General features: G+C 39.4%; 1 protein-coding gene across 1 annotated transcript in view; it reads right to left on the bottom strand.

Moving 5' to 3' along the window:
* The window catches only part of LRRC72 (leucine rich repeat containing 72), a 42514-nt gene extending 22098 nt beyond the window's left edge, over positions 1-20416 (bottom strand). The window contains 3 exon segments of the mRNA XM_030294887.1: positions 9209-9278; positions 14250-14323; positions 20324-20416. Of these exon segments, the coding sequence (XP_030150747.1) occupies positions 9209-9278; positions 14250-14323; positions 20324-20416 (237 nt within the window).
* Positions 20417-21026: the final 610 nt, after the last annotated feature.

Here is a 21026-nt window from a genome sequence, read left to right as displayed (position 1 = left end):
TTCATCTGCACCAAATTATGTCAGCGCCCATGCAGGAGGACCACCAGTAATTTCACCACAGCTTTTGTTAGGTCATAAGAGGGGCTGTGTTCTTCCCAGGTAGGAGACCTAGCAACACAATGAGGGGCGGATCCCAGTTGGCTTCCTATCCCTTTCTACTCTTCCTTCTGGCCTCCTGACAGCAACTCACTGCCTTCCTTCCCCTTACCACTCCCTGATCTAATGATAGCCACACCCGACATAAATATAGAAAACAAACCCCATTGGAAAGCATGACTTTGTCTTCTCTTCTTTTCCAGTTGCCTGCCCGACCACACATTGACAGAACATTTCTAATTAGTCAGGGCTTTAATTTCTCTTGCATTACTTATTAACACAGAAAGAATACTAATAAACTCCATAATTTCATCTTGATTATAGCATCACAGTTTTCACAAGAGCATTAATGTCATTGTACCATGATTACTGGGATTTTAAGACTGCACTGTTTGTTGGGGTGAGATGCATAGGAGAATGGGGTGGAAAGAGATAAAGCCAGATCATGAGGACCCTGGGAGCTATTACAAGATTTTGTGCACAGGAGTGTTACTGTTCAATTTTATTTTAGAAAGAAAATGGCAGAGAAGAAAATGGTTTAGAAAGGATAGTAAGTATAATGGGAGGAGTTGAAAAAAAAAGGGTGTTACGCTAATTCAGAAGAATATATGGTGGCCCAGAGTAAAGTAATGACAGGGAGAAGAGAGGTAGAGGGTATTGAGAGAGAGAGACACTCTAAGGTAGAATTCACAAGACTGAATAGGCATTGCAATGTAGTAAGTTGTTGAAGGCAAGATCTAGGCATGAGAATTGGACACATGCTGATTGTTCTGACATTCATACTGACAGTGTTAAAGTAAAACATTATAATTATCCATTTAGAAAAGTCTACGCTATTAATTCTAAGGATCGCCTTAGGATTTATATTGGATGTGACATTTCACAAATCATTTATTTTAGCTCAAGACTTGGCACATAACAAATGCTCAGTAAATCACAGCTATTATTATTTCACCATTATTATTATTATTTTTTTTATATAGAGAGAGTTGAGAGTACTTAAAGCACTTACAGGTAACCACTTAAGTACTAGTGGAGAAAAAATTATGCCAGCATGAATTTAGAATTGAAGAGGCATTCATTTATTTATTTTTAAATGTTTATTTCTTTTGGGGGGGGGAGAGAGAGAGAGAGAGAGAGAGAGAGAGAGAGAGAGAGGAAGCACAAGCTGGGAGAAAGCAGAGAGAGAGGAAGAGAGAGAGAATCGCAAGCAGGCTCCACACTGTCAGCACAGAACCAGATGTGGGGCATGATCCCACAAACTGAGATCACGACCTGAGCCAAAATCAAGAGTTGGACACTTAACCGACTGAGTCACCCAGGAGCCCCACGGAGGCATTCTTTTAGAACTGGGCTTCTCCACCTCTACAACTACTGACACTTTGGGCCAGAATATTCTTTGTTGGGGTTGGGAGGGCTGTCCTGTGCATTGTAGTATGTTTAACAGCAAATCTAGTCTCTACCCACTAGATGCCAGTAGCACACACACACTCCACTTGTGACAGTCAAAAATGTCTCCAGAGAGTGCCACATGTCCCCTTGCAGGGGAAAGAATGGGGGTGGGGGGCTGTGTGCAAAGTCACTGCTGGTTGATAACTGCTGATTTAGAGTCAAGGGAAGAGGGAAGAGTCATATTTATTAAATGCTAACTATTAGTTGGCCCCTGAGCTAGACGTTTTCACAGACATTATCTAGTGTGATGCTTACAATAGCCCTTTGTTATTTGTTTTATCCCTTATTTATCTAGGAGGAAACTGAGGCTCCGTGAAGTTAACCAACTTTCTCAAGGTAACAACAGAGCAAGGATTAAAATCCAAGTCTGTCTGACTCTTGAATCAAAAACTGGCTTATAGTACACCATAATTTGGTTCCTTAAAAAAGAGGAACCTCTATATAAAGTAAACGGAAGACATTATTTTGAACATACATACTTTGAAGTAATAGAAAATATTATCAGTTTAAGTAACGGAAAATACTCTATAAATTATTTTTCTACTATATCAGTAATGTTTTTCACCAAAAATCATATTTAAAATATACCCAAAAATATTTGGTGTGAAACTGACAAAAAATAGAAGAGAATTAATCTCTAAACATATATGTCCAGTATATACTGGGCCAACTAAAATTCCATGATGTATATTGTAAAGCTACTTGAAAAAAAGGTAGTAATCCAAAGAATTCTTTACCAATATTTAAAATAGCACATTAAATATTATTATTTCATTTTTCAAATGCTCTAAGCCGTTTTTAGAACAAGGTATGTTTTACATAAATGAATAAATAAATATATTTATACCCAAACCTTATTGAAAGAACCAATTAAAGTTGTATATATTGGCTTATGGAATATTTTTCATCACTCAATCTAAAAGTTTCCGTTACTCAAACTAAGAGTATTTTCTATTCAAAATATTTTCAAATTAATGTCTTCTGGATGATACGTATATCAATTTATTTAATTTTCATGATAAACTCATAAGGTAAGAGTACTATCGTTACCTTATTTTAAGAAGTGAAACTGAGGTACAGAACTGTTGAGTAACTTGTCCAAGATTACATAGCTAGCATATGGCAGAACTGAGGTTGACTCAGGCTCCAGCGTCCTTGCTGGGAACCACTGCACTTCATTACCATCCAGAGTAGGAAGCTGAGATAGGAAGCTGAGATGTCAGTCAAGCTCATTTCCAGGCTCAGCTTGAGTCACTGGCTTGACTTGCCCCATTCACTTGATCTAATGTTGATCTCTTGGGTAATATGGGTATCTCTCAAAAATTGCTTGCACCTGGCTGACCTACAACCTACCAAGTTTCAAAAACCTAGGGGCAAATCACCGTAGGCCAGTGATTAAAAAACACGATGGCGGGGGGTGGGGGGGCAGCGCCTGCGTGGCTCAGTTGGTTGAGTGTCCAACTTCCGTTCAGGTCATGATCTCACGCCTATGGGTTTGAGCCCCACATCGGGTTCTGTGCTGACAGCTCAGAGCCTGGAGCCTGCTTTGGATTCTGTGTCTCCCTGTCTCTCTGCCCCTCCCCTGCTCGTGTTCTGTCTCCCTCTCTCTCTCTCTCTGTTTCTCTCTGTCTCTCAAAAAATAAAATAAAGTGTTAAAAAATTTTAAAAAATGATGAAATTCTATAATTATGTGTTACTTAAAAGGGTATATTGTTGTATGTTTGATGACAGAAATCACAATATCTCCTAAATTTACATAAATGTCTAAGTATTAGTTGGGTAGAGTTTTAATAATACATATTGAATTATGTAGGAGAAGAAAAGAAAAAAGTCAATATACTTCCAGGATTCCTAAGTTCATTTTTATGGTGCTATTGTAGAAGAAATGAAAACAATGCATTCATTTGTATCTTAGTTCAAAATATGTACAATATGTGAAAATAAAATCTATACGTTAAAAATATTCAGGAATAACTATATTTATCCAATACAAAGACTTTTATTCTCATGTTTTTCCCTCTGTATTCCATGTTATTGAAATTTTTGTATATGCCCTTTTACAAAATAGGTTACATTTTTTGGTTAAATCATTTTAAATCATAACTAGATACACAGTGTAGATATCTATGAATTTCATAACCATTCAGTGAAGCCTTATTTAGGTTATTTATGTTGATTTACTTTTTTGAAGAGGTTTTAAATATTTGGCAAAACATAATTCTCTCAACAAAGTTGACATAAAGGATAGAATTAATGTTGACCTGAGGCAACAGAAACATGTAAGAGCCCAAATTATATGGAATGCATGCTAGTTCATTTTATTCCTTAACAGTTCTTATGCTCTGCTATGGGATTTGTGCTGCTCTAAATTTGTTTTTCAGAACAAGGTATGTTATATATAAATGAATATATAAATATATATACCTCAACCTTATTGAAAGAACCAACTAAAATTCCATGATATATGTTGTAAAGCTACTTGAAAAAAAGTAGTAATTCAAGAACTCTTTACAAATATTTTAAACAGCACATTAAAATAATTATTTCTTTTTTCAAATTGTGAATTGCTAATTTTGAGCATCAATGTCCCTTCCTAAAATAATCAAATTTGTGCTATTTACAAAATTCTCAATATGTGCTGAATGCTTGGGAGATAGGAAAGAGTAACATATCTTAATGGTGTAGAAGAATGAGTCCAGGATCTTTCTTTCTTTCTTTTTTTTTAATGTTTATTTATTTTTGAGAGAGAGAGAGAAAGAGAGAGACAGAACATGAACAGGGGAGGGGCAGAGAGAGAGGGAGACACAGAATCAGAAGCAGGCTCCGGGCTCCACGCTGTCAGCACAGAGCCCATCGTGGGACTTGAACTCACAAATCTTGATATCATGACCTGAGCCAAAGTTGGACGCTCAACCGAGTGAGCCACCCAGGTGTCCCAGAGTCCAGCATCTTTCTCAAAGCAATTTTGCTTATTTTAATCTGACCATTCTCTGGTTAGTTAGTATGGAATATGTTATTATAAATAAGTATTTCAATTATTTTTTACATGATGAAGTTTATGAACAATACCTTTGCCAGAAGAGGTACTTTTATTTAGATTTAGTTTGTAAAATGTGTCACCTATTTGGTCTTTGCTACATGGCAGAAACTCAGATTCCATTTTGACAGTTGCTTGGTGAAGCAACATACGGGTTTTTCATCAAGTGCTTCTTCTAATCTGAGACAAATGAAATATACCCAAGTACTGGCCGTTCTTCCAGAAATAAAAGGATACTAGCATTGTGGCACCAATATTAAGAGTTCATTATTGGGGCACCTGGGTGGCTCAGTCCGTTGTGCGTCCGACTTCAGCTCAGGTCATGATCTCACAGTTCGTGGGTTCGAGCCCTGCATCAGGTTCTGTGCTGACCGCTTGCTCAGAGCCTGGAGCCTGCTTCAGATTCTGTGTCTCCTTCTCTCTCTGCCCCTCCCCCACTCACGCTTTGTCTCACTCTGTTCCTCAAAAATAAATAAATGTAAAAAAAATTTTTTTTTAAAAAGAGTTCATTATTGAATGAATTAAAAAAACAATTTTTGAGGTGATGAGCCCAAACACAAAAAGATCAAAAGTATAGACCACTTGAAATTGAAGTATAAAATGCAAATCACTCAACTTCTCATGGAAGGTTGGAAAGGATTAGCTGTGGACCTAAAATTCCCTCGGTCAGGCATTCTAGAAGATGAGACAAAGAAGGGAGTATTTAAAAGGTTTCGGTTAATGTGCATCTAAGAGCAGCGACCTCCCACTAATTACATGAGGAGAGATGAGAAAAGGTGACCCAGAAATGGAGGTGCTGCAGAATTAGTGAATATCTATGCAGTATGAGGAAGAAATAGGCCCTCAGAGAGCATAATAAAGGAACCAGAGTTGCCTGAGCAAACCTAGGAAAGCTGGGGAATTGGAAGCAACTTTTACCTATTGAATCTGCAAGTCCAGGGTCAGATTAGATGCTCCAGTTTTATCACCCACTAGAGAATGATGAGGAAACATACACCTGCTTCTAGCCATGTTAGGTTCCAAATACACCAAACTACATTCATTGCCTCCCAAGAGTATAGCTTTCTCATATTCCATTCCAGATAGTTTGCAAATGCCATGCCCTTACCATGAGTAGAGAGAGCCACTCCCTTGGCTCCCTTGGCAACCACTCCCTCTGCCCTTCTTAATTTTATGGTTAGAGCAGGTACCATCACATTTATTGTTACATTCTGTCAGTAGCCTAACCGTAAGTACAAAATGAGCCACATCAGATAGGATGTTTTGGCTTCAGGTAACTTCTGAGCTAAACTCAAACTGGCACATAGATGAGAACATTTATTACCCCACATACCAAGAAGTCCAGAGGCTATGAGAGCCTCAGTCCTAGTATCACAATGAGTCCCTGGGCTGAACTTTTCTCTAAATGTTGCTTACATTCTCATGCTGAGAGGATGGTTCCTGGCTTCATATCTAGGCAAGAAATTATCGAGGAACCAAGGGACCTCTCTTCTAGTGCTCCCTTTTAGGACTGAGGAAACGTCTCACAGAAGCCTCCTAGCAGATGCCTCCTCTGTCTCTATTACCATAATTGGGTTATGTGCCCATTCATTGACTAGCCACTCACAAGGAGGATGGGATTATCCCGATTGGCTTAGACAGTATAGGATCCATTCCCTGCAACTGGTGATGGGGTCATCTACCTGATTAAAAAAGAGAAGTATGTACCAAAACCTAAATTCAGATTCTGCTGTTTAGGTAAAAAGAGAGAATGGATATTGGATGGACAACCAATAATATCCAATACACATTCCTCAACAAAATTCTTGAGTATAAAAGAGTAAACAACAAAGATGTGTTCATTTTACTTTACCACTTTGTGCCTTGGTTTTTCCTAAATAGAGGGTAGTTCAAGATACTAATATAAGAACAATGCCAGTCACAGATTCTGGTCATTGTTAACAAAATGTTGCAATTCTAAATATTTACATTCCTGTGTCAGTGTTGATGTTTTTCACTGTATTTTTACACATCATTTCAATGCTGGTGTATTAACTTCTTTGCGGTCATCCTAGTGCTATCTAGATTTTAAAGAAAAGTAATAATCGTGGGGCTCCTGGGCGGCTCAGTCGGTTAAGGGTCTGACTTCCGCTCAGGTCATGATCTCATGTTAGTGGGTTCGAGCCCGCAGCAGGCTTTATGCTGACAGCCCAGAACCTGGAGGCTGCTTCAGATTCTGTGTCTCTCTCTGTCTCTGCCCCTCCCCCGTTCACGCTCTGTCTCTCTCTCTCTCTCTCTCTCTCTCTCAGAAATAAATAAACATTAAAAAAATTAAAATTAAGTAAAAAATAAAGTAATAATCAAAATTTTACATATGGATTTTGTTGAAGTACTATCATAACTAGTATGTTCATTGGAGTTTGGGATCCTGAATAAGACTTCATTTTTTTAAATTAATTAATTTTTGAGAGAGAGAGAGAGAGAGAGAGCACAAGAGTGAGCAAGGGGCAGAGAGAGAGGCAATCCCATGAGGTGCAGAGGGAGATAAAGAGAGGGAGAGAGAGTGCAGAGCCCAGAGCAGGGCTTGAGCTCACCCAAAGTGGGGCCTCAACTCACTGTCCGTGAGATCATGACCTAAGCAGAAGCCAGATGTTTAACCAACTGAGTCACCCAGGTGCCCCCTAAATTAAGGCTTTAATTTTTCATGGACTATAAGTATTCAGCAGCTTAGCAACCAGCCAATTATTGGCCAATAGGAAAACTTACAGGAGCTCATTTACTTATCGAATGAACACCGGATTTTTGGGTAAGATATCTTTTCTTTGCTATATGAACTAAGTAAGTCTATTTTTTTTTTTTTTTAGTTTTTTTAATGTTTATTTATTTCTGAGACAGAGACAGAGCATGAGTGGGGGAGGGGCAGAGAGAGAGGGGGACACACAGAATCCGAAGCAGGCTCCAGGCTCTGAGCTGTCAGCACAGAGCCCGACGCGGGGCTCGAACTCACAGACTGTGAGATCATGACCTGAGCCGAAGCCGGACTCTCAACCGACTGAGCCACCCAGGCACCCCAGTAAGTCTATTTTTTAAAAGAACAAAGTTAAATGATGATGATTTTGGAAATAATATAGTGAGTTTGTTGAATGTAAATAACCAGGCACATGAAGAGAAATCAGCCTCCTCCATTCCTTCCCCACCCACTGCCCTTCAGAAACAAAAGAAAGTAAAATAGTTGAGCGTGTGTACCATCCTTTCCTATGTATATAATGTGTCTCAAGTCAATTGTGTGAAAATTCAATGACTGGAAATGGGATAGTGTCCACTAACACAAAGCTAAAAGATATTTAAAAATCCCTAATTATATCTTTCCCTGTAGACACATTGCTGATATTTGAACACGTTCTTTCCTTCAGAGCTGAACACCACAAGAGGCACACGTGAAAAACAAAGATTAGTCAGTCTGGCCATGCTTCTGATGATTTCCATCTTTTTCTAATCAGAGGGCGCACACTGTGACCCAGGATCATTTTTGGCAGAGTGTTTAAAAGAGTTTTAAACTTGTGTGCCCTTAAGTGGTGCGTACACTTTCCATTTCAGTTGCTAGTCGCCTGGGCCTTGAAGGTGATTTGTTTGTTCTCTCAGAAATCATTTCAAGCTCATGAGACTTATACTTACACTTAATATGAGAAGCACTTTCATTTTCCATTTCCCACTTAGTAAAGAAAAAAAAAAGAGAAGACTGAAAATGCCATGTAATATTGAAATGCTTGTATAAACATGGCTGCTTAGGGATTCTGTGCTTTGAGTCGGGACTACTGTTGACAAGCAGACTACTGCTGAAAACTGAAATTATTTCTTTTTAATCAGCTGGTATTTGAAAGTCGAAATTCAGAATGTTAAGATTGGATCATGAGTTCATAATGAACAAAACACAAGCTATTGGGAAGTCAAATTTTTGAAAGTTGAGAATAACCGACTAACTGATGATTGTCTAAGCTTGCATTTTAGTTCAGTTCTGCTCTTTGCCTTGGAAAGAACTTGGAGCCCCAGCCAGGCACCCACTATGGGGGAGGCAGTGGGAGGGCACTGCCTCCCAAACTCTAGCCTCCAAGAGAACCTTTAAGGGCCATACTCAGTGAACTTCCCTGCAGGTGGGGACATGGTGGCTTACTGTCTGGCACTTCCTGAGAAAGTAGATCGGCTTAGGTCACTGGGAGGTGACCACCCGCTTGGCTTCTGACAGCAGGACAAAGGTGTGTGAGTGCTGGGAAGTGCATGCCAGACCACTGAAGGAATATTGATCTGGGGTACTTTACAAGAGATCCTGCCCAAGGGAGTAGTTTGCCACAGCCCAGAAACTGTCAGTTTCAGGTACCACTGGGATAAAAGGGGAGGAGGAGTTGGGAGAGGCCAACGAAGAGGAATTAGACTTGAAAAAACCTACTTTGGAATAATCCATTAAAAGAAAAAAAGTTGACTTTACACACCTGTTAGTACCAGAGGGTACAGATCACGTAAGAATTTTGTTTCTTACTTAAATTAGGAGTATAGAATATTAATACTTTTAAAGATTAGCTTCATCAAAAACATGAAATTAAGATTGTGATTTAACTATAGAGCTATTTAAAGATAAAATAGAACTACCTTATTGTGATGTAGCCATAAGTATTTTAATTTTTTAAACCTAGAGAGATCAATGACTTCTGTCAGTTCCCTGGAAAGGAAAGAAAAAAATTAACATTAGCAACAATTAATTTAATTTAATTTAACAATTAATTAGCAACAATTAATTTATTCATGGGTAAGGTGGGTTATATAGTAGGTCTTTGGAATAACTGTAAAGGCCTCTCTCTTTGTTCTTTCAAAGTTGTTGGCACACCTCTCTACTAATTTCCAAAATACCATCGTTACACTTCATTCATTTGAATTAAGATTTTGTCAGCCAGTTAAAGAAAATACTTAAGGAAAACATTTGATCACATTCCTAGAAATTTACATCTCATTGTGATTACATTTATTGGCACCACAATTAAAAAAGGAGATTTGGGGGCACCTGGGTGGCTCAGTTGGTTGAGTGTCCGACTTCAGTTCAGGTCACGATCTCACAGTTTGTCAGTTCGAGCCCCGCTTTGGACTCTGTGCTGAGAGCGCAGAGCCTGGAAGATGCTTCAGTATCTGTGTTTCCCTTCCTTTCTGTCCCTACCCCACTCACTCGTTTGCACTTTCTCTCTCTCTCTCTTTCAAAAATAAATATTCAAAAAAAAGGTTTTACTGGGTACAGGGCAGAGGGGGAAAAGTGAGTGTGGAAGACCTTGGACTTGCACATAAATGTGGAAAACACCATCAGCTCCTACTTCCACAGTGTCTTTGAGGTTCTTACTTTGGGGTTGTCCAGATCTTGGCCACATTGTACTTAAGACGTGGAAATGGCAGTATGTCAAAAGACAGAGACTAGGTAGTGTTTTATTCTTCCTTTGTTGTTTATTAATTATGGGATCAAAATATCACCATCCTTTTTGAATTATACAGGTGGTCCTGAGTCCTGTTGCTATGTGGCTCACTCAGCAAAGGGACAGGCCTGGGGTGGAGAGGGGGAATTATCAGTGAAGTGGGCAAAATCCTGAGAATAGTCAGCCCTTGACTGCTATGGGCTCAAATATTCAGATCTCTTTTATTTCTAATGGCAGAAACTGTGTGCCCAGGCTGGGTACGTACATATATATGTCTCTATCAAACATTGGCATAGAGCACACACTCTGTGGCAGGCACTTTTCTAAGCCCTTAAAAATTGTTAATGTTAATTAGTGTTATACATATTAACTCATTTGTGGTAACATCCTTTCACAAATTTTTGTGGTTTTTTTTTTTTTTTTTTGGCTTTGCGACACTGAGGGACTAGTATTTTCCTATTTTTTGTGAAAACGTATTTTGTAAATCATGCAAACAACATTTCTAAACAAAAGAAACTTTCTCACCGACTTTTCATATGGAGAGATTTCAAAATTCAGAAAAGTTGAAGGAATAGTACATTGAAAGCTTGGATAGCCCTCACAATTTTTAATATTTTGCCACACCTCTGCTCGCTATCTCCAATCTATATAATATATGTCCTTATTGTTTGATAGTTTTCTTGGTGAACCATTTCAACATAAATTGCAGACTTATCATCGTAGGGCTCTCGCTCTTAAACACTTGAGCATGCGTATCCCTCAAATAGGGACATTCTCCTGCAGAGGCACAATACCATTATCACCCCTAAAAATTAAATTGAATTCAATAATATCGTCTACCATGCTTTTCATATTCAAGTCGTCCCTGTTGCTCCTGCACATCTTTGTTTCAATCCAGAATCCCATCAGTATCCATGCACTGCATTTTTAGTTGGTATAATACCTTAGTTTTGTTAAATTTAGAATAGTCACTCCCTCTCCTTTTATTACCTTCACACTGACTTTGTGAAGAGCCCAGGACATTTTTCTGAGAAATTGTCTCACATTCCTGATTTGTCTGATGGCTTCCTCATGATTAAATTCAAGGAGGGCCATTTTTCAGTTACAAAGGTAATGATTGCTGCGTCACATTATGAAGCAAGTGGTGCCACTTTGCCCCACTCTTGGTGAAGGAAGTTCAGTCATGGGGTTCAGGCTGCATCTGCCAAGTTTCTCCATTGTAAAAGTATATGAATGTTGTCATTGAGCAGTTATGTGTGGGGCAAAACTCTAACGACTGTGTGTATGTCTTGTCCCCCAATAACTTATTCAATGGATTTAGCTTCGGTTGATGATACTTAGTGAATCAGAAGATTTGGGATTATAAAATGCTGATTTTTCTCATGCTCTCATTCTTTTTACACTTATTAGCTGGTATTCTGTTAAGATGGGTATCAAGGAGGGCACTTGTGAGAAGCACCAGATGTTATATGTAAGTGATGAATCACTAAATTCTACACCTGAAACTAATATTACACTGCATGTTAACCAAGTGGAATTTCAGTAAAAACTTGGAAAGAACATCCACCCCTGACCTTTCTTTCTTTCGGTCATTCTCTTCCACAACTTACTTGTATTTGAAGAGTTTTTTCTTAAACCTTTTCCGTTGTTGTTGTTTTGTTTTGTTTTGTTTTTTAATTCTCAGAGTATCCCAAACAAAAGACTTCAAGCAGAGTACATGTCCTTTAGACATGCACTCTTGGTTGTTGAACACTTCTCTGGTACCCAAAATATTCCAGACTCCTCAAATCAACTCCTAATGGGAGACTTATACGCATAATGCATTCTCCTCCACTGTAGATATGCAGCCTATTTCTGGGAAGAAGAATTTGGATCCTGGTACACCTAAATTATTGCACTGGGCAATAATGATAATACATTAACTTCATCCGTTCCCATGAGAAATAAAACAATCATTATGTGGTAGGAGAGAAACTCAAGCCCCACTTAGAGGATTTCCCCAAGGATTTCCCAGAAAAGTTATTTTAATACATTAATACTTTGAAATATCAATTGTGTCAAATTAAGGTCACTAATTTTCTTGTACTAGTTGTATTATATAAGGTAATAAAGTTGATTCCCTTTTAAAAGGACTTTCATTCAAGTCAGAAGGGTAAATTCTGCACATAAACCTGTTAGAAATCAATAAAGGGCTGTTGCCCTTTATTTTGGGGTGATGCCAGTGGAAGACAAAGAGAAGAAATCCTACGACTAATGATGGTAATGACTTATGGCGACAATAACATGTTAGCTCTGTTGTCACAGTATGCATTCTCCATGATTACTCAAGGAAATAATTGATTTTGTTGTTGTTGTTTTATTTTGTTTTGTTTTCCTGTTTGGCAACAGAGACTCCAACAAATAGCCTAGTTTACCCAGTTTAATGGTACCCGGGCAGAGAAATACATATAGTTTTTGTACCCAGATGTATTAAATAATAACTTAGTATTCTTAGGATATAAAATGTATTGTCCTTTAGTTGAGAAGACCAGTAATTACTCACTGTCAGAGGATCAATATTTCTATTTTTTTCTAGTGTTTCAAAGCTTTTCTTATAGTTATCTGCATACCCTTGTACTACACAGATGTTAAAATCATGAAAGGCTTAGAGATGCGATCTTTGGCCACATAAAATATGTATTATTATTATAAAGCTAGTTGATCTATAGAGAGATTCAAAGCATGACTTTAAGTGTGTCAGAATTATCTACTATATCTGTTCCATTCTAAAATATCCATTTTTAAAAATCTTAAATTGGCCAGCTCTTTTTTTTGTTACTATCAAGAGATTTAGAAACGTTACCAAGATAAATATTTTTCTCTGCACTTATAATCTAAAAAAAATTATACATCACAAAAGAAATATGTTTATTAATAAAGGATTTCCACAAATCACCAGCAATAAAGTGACTGACTTCAATGATAGATAGAGTGGGACATTTGCTTTAAAAAGTAGCTGAGTTCCAAAGATTACATGAGTCGAAATATGTCTAGCCTATTTTAAAATAATACATAGAATTCATAGAGATTGAAAAGCATGAAAGGGGGAAAGAAGAGTAGGAGTAGGGTCATTGTTATTAAATTCAAAGTATAGCCGCACAGATGTCACTTGTTGGCTAGTAAAAACTGTGGTCCAGTCCAACCCATAACTTCTTCTTCCTCCTACACATGGGGTTCTATCTCAGGCATTGTGACTGCTCTGTAGAAGAGCCGACATTGCCTCTCCCACCTTGGGGAGTTGGAGGGGCATGAAAGGGGGTTGTTACAGGAAGAGGTTTTCTTACTTACCTGTAAAATTAGTATAGGGGTTGTTGGCTAGGGGTATAATATAATAGGATTATTATTATAGTACAGAGGTATAATGAGCCACCATTCTGTAATAACAGTAATAATATTAACTGTATTAATGCTCACTGAGTGCTTACTGTCAACCAGGCCCTTTACTTTATACTATCACACCTAATCTTCACCCAACAACCCTGTGAAGCAGATAGCATTGTTATACTCAGGCAGGAGCCATGGTAGGTAAAATGTGAGTCCCATTTACATGTGAATTTCAGAGAAACCCAAGGAAGTGTAAGACATACTTAATAATGGGGCGCCTGGGTGGCGCAGTCGGTTAAGCGTCCGACTTCAGCCAGGTCACGATCTCGCGGTCCGGGAGTTCGAGCCCCGCGTCGGGCTCTGGGCTGATGGCTCAGAGCCTGGAGCCTGTTTCCGATTCTGTGTCTCCCTCTCTCTCTGCCCCTCCCCCGTTCATGCTCTGTCTCTCTCTGTCCCAAAAATAAATAAACGTTGAAAAAAAAAAAATTAAAAAAAAAAAAATAAATAAAAAAAAAAAAAAACATACTTAATACTAAAGAAAAATTATATTCATCTGTTTCTCTGAAACTCACATATAACTGGACTTGCTCTATGTTTATTTGCTAAATCTGACAACTCTAAGTTTTATGACATGCCCAAGATTACACAGCTGGAAGAGACAGAGCTGGGATTCACACTCAGCCTGGCTCCATAATCTTTGTTTTTATCCATTTTAATTTTGCCTTTCTAATAGAGACGCCAGTGAATGGTAAAGTAATTAGAGGTTGGTACTTGCCTAGCCAGTCCTTGGGGAAAACAATGGAAAAGAACATGTGAATCTGTGAAACATTATAATATGATGCTCTTCTAATTCTTATATAAAGGACACTTACTTTTGAGAAAGGAACAGCTCAAAGACATCAGCATCCCTCTTGTGGCCACATATCTTTAGCTGATCTTCAACTGCCTGATAACATATAATTAATCTGTCAAGCCACATTCCACTGAGCAAAAATACAGAGACATTTGCAGTCAATAACAATAACGTCTACAAGAAGATCAAAAGAAAGGTGAATAAGGAGGCAACCACTCTAAACTAATAAATTTCAACACTACAATTATATATTATTTAATCATTTTTGTGGTTGAATTTCATTATCCTTAATCCTGGGCACAGATGTGTAAATAATTTTTAATCAAAAAGAAAAAAAGTTTGTATGTGTACATACTAACCAAAAGCAAGGTTTTTAAAAAAAATTTTTATTTATTTTTGAGAGAGAGAGAGAGAGAGAATGTGAACAGGGGAAAGCCTGAGAGAGAGGGAGACAGAGAATCTGAAACAGGCTCCAGGCTCTGAGCTATCAGCACAGAGCCCGATGCAGGGCTCAAACCCATGAACCATGAGATCATGACCTGAGCCTAAGTTGGACGCTTAATCGACTGAGCCACCCAGGTGCTCCCAAAAGCAAGTTTTTGATTTTCTATGAGGCAGGATGATTTGGCCTTTAAATATTCTTAAATGTTCTTTCAAACATGAAGAATTCATATTTGGTAGCTTTTTCATAAAGCTTACAGAAGATCCTTGGTATCACCATTGCAGGTAGAGTAGGATACAATACATATTATTGTACAGGTGTTTCACATTGTAACTTCTCAATAAACGTCAGACCAATGAATAAGTGAATAGATATCATTTCCCTTTCTTTGCAAATGAACAGTATCTTCATTTTTCACGAGTTACTAACATACTTGCACCGTGGGAATTTTTGATGGGAAAGAAGTAATTTTTTTTCCCATAGGCTTTGTTTTGAAAATACAAATCCAACAACAGCAATTTAAGTGCTTTGCTTTTTCTTTTTAAGAGCCTTTGCTAAATTACAAAATAACATTTACAAGCCACATGGCCTAAAATGATACGGAAAAATTAAAGCCCATCTATAATTTGCCATGAAGGAGTAAAGCTAACAAGACACAACAAAAGTGGAAAGTATAATTGTTGCACTACTGGAATCTTATAAACATTGTAATTACCAGAGTCAAAACAATCACCAAATTTCAGCTGGGATTTGTCGTGGGTGGTGAGGTTGTGTTGTCAGCGATTTATGAAATTTTGACAATAGCTTTGTTATTTAGTAGAGGACGTTAAGAAGAGTTAGATTTAATGGAATGAACAAATATTGAAAGAAGAGAGGAAGATAGATATACCAGGGATTGAGAGTCATTGTTAATGTATTTCCCAAACTTCCTTTGTTACCTTGTTACACAAGGTGGATCTTGGGGCTTAGAGAACTCATTGGCTCAGGTGGAGGCATTTCCATCAGGGCATTTTGTGACTCTATAAAGAGCAAGCTGAATTGGGGGCTTGGATAAACCCACTGGATCAGGCTTAGGCATCTGGATCTGGATATTTTAACTTAACCATCTAAACTATCAGCTTCTACTATAAACAGCCAATTGCAAGTGTGTTAAAGTGTTTGGGATGTTAAAATCCAGCCAAAGTAGAATTAACAATTTGCAGCTCTCCGTGAAAGTTTTAAACGGGCTTTTAACTCAATTCCACCATTCTACACCTAGCACTCAAAAATATACTAGTCTGCATATGTGCGTGTACCTGCACACACACACACACACACACACACACACACACACAATGTGAAGTTCATTGTTCATCTCAGCATACATTTTCTATATTTGTGAAATATTCCCCCTTTATTGGAATTTAGGTTACATTAACATGTAACTTCACAAGAATATAGTGTAGTAGCTTAAAAATATATAGAGACAGATATCTAAACATATAAAGATATCCAAAAGTAAAAATGCCATTGGCAGTATAACATGTGCTAATACCATTTTTGTTACCAATGACATGTATACACATACATGTGTGCATTTGCACACACTCCAAGTCGGTAACAAAAGTTATCACTTGAGATCATGGGGGACTTTCATTTTCTAACCTGTACATTTGAAAATAATTTTTGGATATTTTAAGAAGTACATATTAATTCAGTAATTGGAAATTGACACAAACTTTGAAAATTTAGAATAAATATTGTAAGGATTTGAGTCAAATTTTGAAAATGAAGAGATGAAAAGGGAAATTGAAACAATCAGCATAATATGCAAATCGCTGGTGTAATTATTTACACAGCTTTTAATCATGGTATGTTTCTTTCCAACCAAAAATTTGGTATGAATCTAGTAACAAGTATTAATGTCAAAGTGCCAAAGAACACGAAAACGTGCCAAGAAGTTTCAAGTTTCAGAGCATCCGTGGTGGAGCAGTTCCAGGTCCCAATCAACACACAACTTCACGAGCAGCATATCCCTTTCATCTAAAGAAGCACAACAAGCATTCATTCCCTGAACTCTGTTTCTATTGTGGTAAAATATATATAACATGGAATTTACTATTTTAATGGTACAGTGCTGTGGCATTGAGTGCATTTACATGGTAGCGCAACCTTGGCCACCACCCATCTCCAGAAGTTTTTGTTCTTCCCCAGATGAAACTCTGTACCCGTTAAACACTAACTGCCCACTTTCCCCCTTCCTCCAGCCCTCCAGCAACCATCCTTCAGTTCTCTCTCTCTATGGATTTGACTACTCCAGGTACCTCACCTAAGCGGAATCAGACAATATCTGTCCTTTTATGCCTGGTTAATTTCACTTAGCATAATGTCTCCAGGGTCCATCCATGTCGTAGTGTGTGTCAGAATTTCCTCTTTCTTAAGGCTGAATAATATTTTTTCATAGGTATTTACTACATTTTGTTGTTCCATTTCTCAGTCTATGGACACTTGGGTTGCAGTCATCTTTTGGTTTTTGCCAATAACGCCGCTGTGAACGTGGGTGTACAAACATCAATTTGAGTCCCGGTTTTCACTTCCTTTGAGTGTAATATACTCAGAAGTGGGATTGCTGGATCATATGGTAATCCTATGTGCAATTTTTTGAGAAAACACCATACCATTTCCGTAGCAGCTGCAGAAAACAGCATTCTCTAAGATGGACCATTTTTAAAATAGTGGTTCCATCATTTGCTGAACCACAGACCCCCGAGTGCTTAGTTCAGGTGGTGACTAGTTTAGTTTATTAGACTAGCGAATAAATGTAGTGATGAATCAGGTAAGGTGTCCGCTATCTGTGAGCAAAGCTTTTACTCAGAGAGCACAGGACACACAGAGCTGTAAAGGAAGGTTACAGGTGTTAAGGGATATGGGACAATGAGGATATGCTCTGATGAATACAGAGGGAGAAGAAATTACTGTCAGCCTAGGAACTCCACGAACATTTCAGGGCATGAGTGACAGGCTGGACCTGAAAGGGTAATGAGAAATTAAAAACAGAATATTGATGAGCGTGCTTCTAATCAGAAGGGAGCAAATACACAATGGAGAAGAAGCAAGGAAAGAAAGTATGACACATGTATGGTTTGTGGTCTTTGAATGCAGTGAAAGGCCGGTGGAAGGTAATTGTGAGAAATATACTAAGAAAGGTGGATTGGCGTCATATTATCTATGCTCGGAAGTGTGCACTTACTCACTGTGCAAACAAAACTTTTATAGGCCCGAAGAACTCAAACTTAAAATCACATGTTGTATATAATCTGTAACTTAAAATCAATTTCATTTTATAAGATATATATGAAATACATATTTTAGCAACATGATAAAGTCAGCGCAAGAGAGTCCAACAAAGTTCTCTTTTTTTTCCCGTCATAACTACATCCATGCTTTTAAACACTCTCCAACATGGGGCGCCTGGGTGGCGCAGTCGGTGAAGCGTCCGACTTCAGCCAGGTCACGATCTCGCGGTCCGTGAATTCGAGCCCCGCGTCGGACTCTGGGCTGATGGCTCCGAGCCTGGAGCCTGTTTCCGATTCTGTGTCTCCCTCTCTCTCTGCCCCTCCCCCGTTCATGCTCTGTCTCTCTCTGTCCCAAAAATAAATAAATAAATAAATAAATAAATAAACGTTAAACACTCTCCAACATCAAGTTATTTGAAAGACATTTTTATTCCATCTCTTTTGGTGCCCTTGCTGTGCTGGTACTCTAAAACAAGGGGCTTGAGAACTCTGGAGTGATTAATTCAGCACTGGACTCCATTCTGGGGCAATAGGAATTAAGGGATGTTTAAAGTGCAGAAAAGTTGTGACAAAGCAAGGCCTCAGGAAGAAGACTCTAGCAGGCGGAACAGGTACGATCGGCTGAGGCTCAGAGACAATGGCAGGTGGGAGGCACGGCTGCCACTGGCAAATCAGGGCGAGGCCCCAGGAGAGTCGCAAGCGGGAATGAGTGCCAAACAGACAGGACAGAGGGTGTGCGGAGAGAACGGATGGCAACTGGCAAATAAGAAGGTTGAGAACGAGGGCGAGCAAAGTCACAGGTGGTGATGATCATGTGAGGACGTGAAGAGGAGGAGGTGTCTTGGAAGGGAAAGTGAATTCAGCTGGAAATGCTGAAACTGTGGCGCTGGCGGCTGGGACACACGGGTCGAGACATCCACCAGAAAGCTGCAGGTGGAAGTGTGGATCTCACCAGAGATGTCAGGGTGGGTATGCACAGTGTGGTGAGTCAGGTCCCTACAGAGGAGGGAGCGGGACCCAGGTTAGATGGTCGGCAGGTGTCTCCATTTATAGAGAGGAGGGAATTGGGCTGGGAGAGCAGAAGGAAGGGGGTTTGGGAGAATGCTCACAAAGTTAGGAGAAACAAGAGCAGAGTGGGAGCCAAGAAAGCAAATTTCAAGAAGGTAGAATTTGTTATTTTTTTAAATGTTATTTAATTTAATTTAATTTAATTTAATTTAATTTAATTTAATTTAATTTAATTTTACTTTTGAGAGAGAGCAATGGAGGAGGGGGGGGGGGCGGGCAGAGGATATGAAGCAGGTTCTATACTGTCAGCAGAGAGCCTGATGCAGAGCTTGAACTCAGGAACCGGAAGATCATGACCTAAGTGGAAACCAAGAGTTGGATGCTTAACTGACTGAGCCACCCTGGTGCCCCTCAAGAAAATAGAATCTGAATCTGCAGCGTTATGTAAGGTAGTAGGTAGAGGGTATTACTCAGAAAAGGTGTTGAATCTGGACAACAATGTCAGTTGTCTGATGAGTGGGAACAGTCAGATTTCTAATTAACTGGTTAACAAACCAGGGAAATAAAAGCAATCCAACATGGAATTGCCAATCCAATCTGGCACAGGGAGGATAGCAGCAAGCTTCCTCCACTTCCCTGGTGCCTTAGGATCTAGATAAAACAGAAAAAAAAATGTTTGATAATTGTGGAATTGTTAAATCCCAGAAGAATGAAGTCTACATCAGAATCTATAGAAGAAAGATTCTGTTTGATGATTTATGTATTCTGATGATAGATAAACTCCTATAGCTACATGCAACTCACATGCACCATAGCTTAGTTAGGACTTACTGTCAGGAGCTTCAGTTCCTTACAGAACCCCAGCCTTGATTTCCATGGTAGCCCCAAGCCTTTCCAGACAAATCCAAGAACCCTTCAACACTTGGCTAGCTCCTATGTCTAACACTCCTGACATTTTTTCCCCACTCAAACATTCTTTAAGCCTTTATCTTAACTGCCCTCAACTCTGCTTGTACTGTCCATCAAAGAAGAAATGCCATTTCAGGGAATGGCATTTCCGGGTTATATATATTTGTTGGAGAGTCAAGACTCCAAGATTATGTCTTTCTTGCCTACTCCCTAAACCGCCATTGTTATATATGCGGCAGATGGCAAGCCGGAAAAGGTTCATGTCGGTCCACTAGTGTGGACCAGAGGCACCCCCAAACCCTACCCCGGAGATTACGGACCCCGAGCCCCAGCGCAGGGCCTGGGGTTTGCCGTGGTTGCACCCCCTCTGGCCCGACCCCACCTGGCGGCCTCCAACTGACTGGGGCTTTGGCGCAGGGATCCAAGGGTTCGTGGCCTGGAGAAGACGGCACCGCTCACCCTGAGGCTGATCTCCAGGGCAGTTTCCGGAACACTGACTACGCGCGTTGAGTGTCTGAAGGCGCGGGCCAGATGGTTAGGGGCCCAGGCCATCCGGGCACCGAGGAGGCCAGCAGCACCTCCTATCCAGCCAGCCCAGCCCGCAGCTCATTGTTCTGTTACCAACAGTTACCGCAAACTCGGCAACTAAAAACCAATCCAAACTAGGGAAGATTTGAAGGCAGTCGCTGACTTCTGTGACGTTTTCACGTGTGGCCCTGCAGCGTCCATCACGTTACACCCTGGACACACTCCTGTTTCCCCGGGGTGCGGGGAAGCGTGCTGTGGATGCCAGAGAGCAGGTGATCAGCTATATATACCAGAGTGCGAGAGAGCACCCCAAAGGCAGTCTCCCAGTAATAATAATGTCATTGATTTGAGCTCTAAGTATCAACGCAGCTCTCTGAAAATTAGATGTACCACTGACCACCACGAGGAGGCTGGGGATGAAGGTACACCCCGCAGAACCCTAGTGGAGCTTGTAGGAAAAAAGGAAAAAAATCAGTACCGCTAATCCTGCCTTTATTTAAAATTTTGGCATTCCGCCTCTCATGAATGCTGCTGTATTAATTTTGAATTTCTAAGAAAAAATATTGCCTAAGACATTTATTTTGAGTGCTGACTTTGAATACCTTACGTTTTTGAACTAAGGCCAATGTCTAAC

Source organism: Lynx canadensis, chromosome A2 (genome assembly GCF_007474595.2).
Source record: "Lynx canadensis isolate LIC74 chromosome A2, mLynCan4.pri.v2, whole genome shotgun sequence".
Classification (NCBI taxonomy): domain Eukaryota; kingdom Metazoa; phylum Chordata; class Mammalia; order Carnivora; family Felidae; genus Lynx; species Lynx canadensis.
Note: the sequence above shows the minus strand (reverse complement) of the source record. Positions and strands in the feature narration are given on the sequence as shown.